We start from the raw sequence: 7,390 nt of genomic DNA, 5'->3' as shown, positions 1-7,390 counted from the left end.
TAAAGGGCATCCAAATTGGTAAGGAAGAAGTAAAAGTATCCCTGTTTGCAGATGATATGATCTTATACACAGAAAACCCCAAAGAATCCACAAGAAGACTACTGGAACTAATAGAAGATTTCAGCAAAGTATCAGGATACAAGATAAACATAAAAAAATCAGTTGGAGTCCTCTACACCAACAAATAGAAATTCAAAGAGGAAATCACTAAATCACTACCATTTACAATAGCCCCCAAGAAGATAAAATACTTAGGAATAAATCTAACCAGACGTGTAAAAGATCTATACTAAGAAAACTACAAGACACTATGCAAGAAACCAAAAGAGACCTACATAGGTGGAAACACATACCTTGCTCATGGATAGGAAGACTCAACATTGTGAAAAAGTCAGTACTACCCAAAGTGATCTACTGATACAATGCAATCCCAGTCTAACTTCCAATGGCATTTTTTAATGAGATGGAGGAACAAATCACCAACTTCATATGGAAAGGGAAGAGGCCCCGGATAAATAAAGCATTACTGAAGAAGAATAACAAAGTGGGAGGGCTCAGATTACCTGATTTTAGAACCTATTATACTGCCACGGTAGTCCAAACAGCCTGGTACTGATACAACAACAGATACATAGATCAATGGAACAGAATTGAGAATCCAGATATAAATTTATCCACCTGTGAGCAGTTGATATTTGAGAAAGGCCCAACGTCCATTCAATGGGGAAAAGACAATCTTTTTCCAAATGGTGCTGGCAAAACTGGATATCCATCTGCAAAAAAATGAAACAAGACTCATACTTCACACCATGCACAAAAACTAACTCAAAATGGATCAAAGACCTAAATATAAAATCTAAAACGATGAAGATCATAGAAGAAAAAATAGGAACAATGCTAGGAGCCCTGATACATGGCATAAACAGAATACAAACCATATCTAATAATGCACAAACACCAGAAGAGAAACTAGATAACTGGGAGTTTCTAAAAATCAAACTCTTACGCTCATCAAAAGACTTCACCAGAAGAGTAAAAAAGACAACCTACAGACTAGTAAAAAAATTTTGGCTCCGACATATCCAGTAAGAGTTTAATCTCTAAAATCTACAAGATACTGCAACACCTCAACAAAAAAAGGATGAATAATCCAATTAAAAAATGAGCAAAGGCTATCAATAGACACTTCACCAAAGAAGACATTCAGGTGGCTAACAGATACATGAGGAAATGCTCACGATCATCAGCCATTAGAGAAATGCAAATCAAAAGTACAATGAGATACCATCTCACCCCAACAAGGCTAGCACTAATCCAAAAAACACAAAATAATAAATGTTGGAGAGGTTGTGGAGAGACTAGGACACTTACGTACTGCTGGTGGGAATGTAAAATGGTACAACCACTTTGGAAATCGATTTGGTGCTTCCTTAAAAAGCTAGAAATAGAAGTACCATATGATCCAGCAATCCCACACCTAGGAATATACCTGAAAGAAATAAGAGCCATCACACGAATAGACATATGCACACCCATGTTCATTGCAGCACTTTTCACAATAGCAAAAATATGGAAACAACCTAGGTCCCCATCAGGAGATGAATGGATAAACAAATTATGGTATATCCACACAGTGGAATACTACGCAACGATAGAGAGCAGTGATGAATCTGCGAAACCTCTCACAACATGGATGAGTCTGGAAGACATTATGCTGAGTGAAATCAGTCAGTTGCAAAAGGACAAATAGTGTGAGACCACTATTATAAGAATTCAAGAAAAAGTTGAATCACAGAAGAAAACATTCTTTGATGGTTACAAGGGTGGGGAGGGAGGGAGAGGGGAATTCACTAACTAGATAGTAGACAGGAATCATCTTAGGTGAAGGGAAGGACAACATACAATACAGGTTTAAGTCAGCACCGCTGGACTAAACCAAAAGCTAAGAAGTTTCCTGAACACAACCAAAGACTTCGAGGGACAGAGTAGCAGGAGCTGGGGTCTGGGGACCATGGTTTCGGGGGACATCTAGGTCAATTGGCATAACAAAGTTTATTAAGAAAATGTTCTGCATCCCACTTTGGTTAGTGGCATCTGGGGTATTACAAGCTTGTGAGCTGGCATCTAAGATCCATCAATTAGTCCCAACCCACCTGGAGCAAAGGAGAATGAAGAACACCAAAGACACAAGGAAAATATTAGCCCAAGAGACAAAAGGGCCACATAAACCGGAGATTGCATCAGCCTGACACCAGAAAAACTAGATGGTGCTTGGCTACCACCAATGACCACCACGACAGGGAACACAACAGAGAGTCCCTGATGGAGCATGAGAAAAGTGTGGAGCAGAACTTAAATTCTAGGAAAAAGATCAGACTTAATGGTCTGACTGAGACTGGAGGAACCCCTGATGCCATGGCCGCTAGACACTCTGTTAACCCAGAACTAAAACCATTCCTGAAGCCCAGTCTTCAAACAAAGATTAGATTGGGCTATAAAACATAAAATAATACTTGTGAAGAGTGTGCTTCCTAGTTCCAGGAGATACATGAGACGAACTGGGTGCCTTCTGTCTGGAGGCAGGATGAGAGGGCAAGAAGGGACAGGACCTGGTTGGAGGGACACAGGAAATTCAGGGTGGAGAGGGGGAGTGTGCTGTCACATTATACGGATTGCAGCTAGTGTCACATAACAATATGTGTATAAATTTTTGTATGAGAAATTAACTTGAGCTGTAAACTTTCACCTACAGTGCAATTAAAAAAAAAAGCTTAATGCTCAAGGCAGATATTTTTTACTAATTAAGCTAAACTATTGTTCGGTTTTAAGAAGACTTCAGGGGATATTTTTGGTTTAAGGTGTAAAGATTATCTAAAGACAGTGGTTTCAGAGATTCATCCACTCTTCATGACTCCAGAGAGTCTGGAGTCCATGACAATTTGAAATTCTGTTCTGCACGTTCCCCATTTTGATCAGGATTCTTCTATAGAATCTTTGATTAAAATGTTCAGTATTGGTAGCGGGGCACCATCTAGTTCTTCTGGTCTTATGTCAATGGAGTCAGTTGTTCATGGATGCAATTAGCCACACATTGCATATCCTTCTCCTATTCCTGACTCTGCTTCTTCCTGTGTTGCTCCAGGCGAATAGAAGCCAATTGTTGTGACTTGCATGTCACAGCCCTTTTTTTAAAGAACCATTTCTAACCCTCATGTTATTAATCAATGTCTAATACAAATTTTCTTTCTCTGCTGGAATGTGAATTTTGTTTCCTCAGGACTTTATTTCTGAGCAGTTAATGATTCTAGCAGAGACCACTAAAGGAAGGTCCATTGCATGATCCCGTTGGGTGTTTGCTAGGTACTCAGGAAGCAGGTTGTCCACCAAGGACTAGAATACTAAAGAGAAATTGTCTTTCTTACTGTACTAGCCTAATCCTGCACCTGTACATTGTTAGGGATTTGTTTCCCTCAAATGTCATTGATGTCCTCTTGATTTATTGTTCTTTGGTACAAAATACATTCCAGATCAGTGGTTTTTATTCTTCTTCAATTTGCAGTACAGTTTTACTGGTTTGTTAGTAACACAGAGTTTGTGTTTGTTAGTTGTATTTGGTCAGACTGTAAGGCTATTTGTCCAGATGTAGACTGGTGAGTGTTTTTTTTTTTTTTTTAGTCTTTTTTGTTAAGTAAAGCTTTCTCATTTATTCTTTTCCAGATTGCAACAAGATTATGGCAGAGCACAGCCAAATGCCAAAGCGGCTGGATTTACAAAATGATAGCTTAGAGGAAGGTTTTGAAGCAAATTCCCTTGAGAGCAATCCCATAAACGTGATGGAGAGCCTAAGCCAGAAGAAATACTCTTCCAGCCTGAGATTTAAGGCCAACAGAGACTACTCTGGCTCCTACTTAACCCTCTCACAACCTGTGCCTGCTAAGAGAAGCCCTTCTCCTTTGGGAACCAGTGGCAGAAGTAGCTCCTCCTTGACCAAAATCCAGGGAAGCAAGCAGTTCTTTTGTGATGGCACTGACAAAAGTATTTCCGTGAAGCCTCCCACTTCTTTGGTTGGCACCTCACCCTCTCTCAGTGGCTGTCCCCTTGGCAGAGTAGACTTTGATCATTATACTGGCCGGGACAGTGAAAGGTCCTTGAGGGTCTCAGAGAAGCCTCCCTACTCCAAATATAGCTCAAGGAATAAATCCCATGACAATGTCTACTTTCTAGGAGGACTGGAAGGTCGAAAGGCATCTGGCTCCCTCCTGGCCATGTGGAATGGAAATTCCCTGACTGATACAAGTCCCTCTCCTGTCAGCAGATCAGGAGCGGCAAGCATGCCTTCAAGCCCAAAGCAAGCCAGGAGAATGAATGTTCAGGACAACCTGGTACTTCATCCTATGTTAACTAGACACAAGGAGCTAACATCTGAAAACATCAGTTTGAGAACCAGGAAGTGTTCGGGCAGCAGCCTGAGTCACATGGGAGCCTATAGCCGATCACTTCCCAGGTTGTACAGAGCCACAGAGAATCAGCCGATGCCTCTCAGTTTGCCTCCAAGGAACTCTCTGGGCAATTCTAAACGCACAAAACAGGGAGAAAAGGATCTACCTCATAGCATAATAGACAATGACAATTACCTTAATTTTTCTTCTTTAAGCTCAGGGGCTTTACCCTATAAAACCTCTGCATCCGAAGGCAGTCCTTATGTAAGCTCCACCCTCAGCGTCCCTGCCAGTCCCCGCATAGCTCGGAAGATGCTCCTCGCCTCCACATCCTCCTGCGCCTCTGATGACTTGGATCGGGCTCCAAACTCAGGGACAAGCCCGAATCACTCATTTCTTTCCGGAGAGCCGGACAGAGTGTTTGCAGCCAGGAGGAACTACTCTTGTGGATCTGTAGAGTTTGATGATGCTGATTTGGACAGCCTCAGACAGGCCTCAGGAACCCCTCAGCCTGTTCTTCGGGAGCGGAAAAGCAGCATTAGCTCCATTTCAGGACGCGAGGACCTGATGGATTATCACCGGCGGCAGAGGGAGGAAAGGCTCAGGGAGCAGGAGATGGAGCGATTGGTAATCTTCATCTGATCAGCCTTGAAAGCATATATACGAGGGGATGTAGAGTTTCCAAGTGCTGCAACATTGCTGTTTTTAGTCCCTTCTTAGATTTTCTCCTGCTATCCTTCCTCTTTCCAGATCACAACTATTGGTTGTCGGTAGCTATTTTGTTAAGAAGCCCTGGTGGTGCGGTGGTTAAACCCTCGGCTGCTAACAGAATGGTCGGCAGTTTGAGCACACCAGCAGCTCTGTGGGAGAAAGATACGGCAGTCTGCTTCCATAAAGATTGAAGCCTTGGAAACCCTATGGGGCAGTTCCACTCTGTCCTATAGGGTCTCTGCGTGTCAGAATCGACTGGACGGCAATGAGTTTGTGTTTATAGGTATTTTGAAGACCTGTATGGAGCCCTGGTGGCATAGTGGTTAAGAGCTCAGCTGCTAACCAAAAGTCCGGCAGTTCGAATCCACCAGCTGCTCCTTGGCAGTTCTGCTCTGTCCTGTAGGGTTGCTAATATGAGTCAAAATCAACTCCATGGCAACAGGTTTGAGGGTTTTTTTGTTGTTGTTGTTTATATGTGCCTAATATTATATTTAGTTGTTCTACAGCTAAATAACTTAGAATTCTTGTAAATTCTTGAAAAAACTCAACAAAGGTAGTTGTGAATTTTACTGATTTCTTTCAAATCTTAGTTTTCCTTTAAGCAATTTGTGTTATTTATATCATCATATTTGCATGTGTGTGGCTATGATAGAAGAAGACAGTGAAATCATGATTCATCAGGAATTAGGCAGTGCATTTTTTGTAGGATAAGTTGTCTAGGAAGTTAAAGGATAGTCTCAGTGGTCCTCAGCCTTTTCTCTGTGCTGTTCATGGGTGTGCAGTTGTGTGCATGCGCTTGCACACACGCACCATACGTACTCCCTTCAGCCGTGTCTCTTACTACGTAAAGTGACTCCCAACTATACATACTCACCCAAGTTATTGGGTTGTTTTTTTCTGTTTAAAATTATTTATGCTTATTGTGGAAAATATTGAAAATAATTAGAAAGGGTAAAACATCCCTTGAAAGTCCAGTGAATGAGAACACACCACTGCATTTTTCCTTTCCTTTTTCTTGTAAGCATAGCTTTTGTCGGTTTGTTTGTTTAAATTTTAGAATGAATACATGTCAGAGATTTATTTGACTCGTTCTTGAGGGAACCAATAGGATAATAAAGCTAGTTCAAAAAAGTATAAGGGAAACAAATATTTTCATTATTAAAAGAAAGTTGAAATAAGATTTCTGGGTCACACACAAAACTAATTAATGACCTACAGTAGGGCAATAACATTGTAACTTTTGAATTATAATGGACAGAAACCATTTGCGTTTATACAGGACAAAATTGGAAATTTTATAACAACAATAATTTGCATCACTTTCAGTTTTCTTATTATCCTTACAGAATTTTGAAATTTCCTAATCAGTAATAGTGAGTGAAAGCAAATAAACATACATACCCTTAGAGAATTAGATAATCCTTGGGTGGGTCTATTAGACAGTGCTCTCATTTGACAACCCCCCTTGTTTTTATAAATAATTTCCAAAGATTATTCATGGAAACAAAAAAGTGGGTTATTGTATTTGGCCGTGATTCATTGACATAAGTTCAGAAGAAGTTTTGATGAGTATATTAAAGCCTTCTTGTATATGGATAGAAAATCAAGAGCCATACTGTGCTGAGCAATTATTATTATTTTTTTTCCCCCATACAAAAATTTATACATACATTGTTATGTGACTCTAATTGCTCTCCCCATACTGTAACAGCACATACCTCCTTTCCACCCTTGATTCCCCATGTCTGTTCAGCCAGCTCCTAAACCTCTCTGCCTTCCCATCTCACCTCCGGACAGAAGCTGCTCGTTTAGTCTCTTGTATCTACTTGAGCTAAGAGGCACACTGCTCACAAGTATCACTTTATGTCCCACAGTCCGGTCCAATCCCTGTCTGAAGAGTTGGCCTCAGAAATTGTTTTAGTTCTGGGCTGGTAGAGAATCCAGGGGCCATGCTTTCCGGGGTTCCTCCAGACTCAGTCAGACCATTAAGTCTGGTCTTCTTACTAGGATTTAAGATTTGCACCCTGCCTTTCTCCTGCTCTATCAGGGACTCTCTGTTGTGTTCCCTGTCAGGGCGGTCATTGGTGGTAGCCGGGCACCATCTTGTTCTTCTGGTCTCAGGCTGATGAAGTCTCTGGTTTATGAGGCCTGTTCTTTGTCTTAGGCTAATACTTTCCTTGTATCTTTGGTGTTCTTCATTCTCCTTTACTTCAGGTGGTTGGGACCAATTGATGCATCTT

The 7,390-nt window shown here is 41.1% G+C and overlaps 1 protein-coding gene across 2 annotated transcripts in view; it reads left to right on the top strand.

Moving 5' to 3' along the window:
- Positions 1-7,390, top strand: part of PHLDB2 (pleckstrin homology like domain family B member 2) — a 173,454-nt gene that overhangs the window by 31,964 nt on the left and 134,100 nt on the right. For both annotated transcript variants that reach the window (XM_012554759.1, XM_004373693.3), the window contains exon 2: positions 3,718-5,066. In XM_012554759.1, coding sequence (XP_012410213.1) covers positions 3,718-5,066 — 1,349 coding nt within the window. The remainder of the gene's footprint in view (positions 1-3,717; positions 5,067-7,390) is intronic.

The sequence above is a fragment of the Trichechus manatus genome, unplaced genomic scaffold, assembly GCF_000243295.1.
Source record: "Trichechus manatus latirostris isolate Lorelei unplaced genomic scaffold, TriManLat1.0 scaffold00026, whole genome shotgun sequence".
NCBI classification, from domain to species: Eukaryota; Metazoa; Chordata; class Mammalia; order Sirenia; family Trichechidae; genus Trichechus; species Trichechus manatus.
This window is presented reverse-complemented; position numbering and strand designations above follow the sequence as displayed.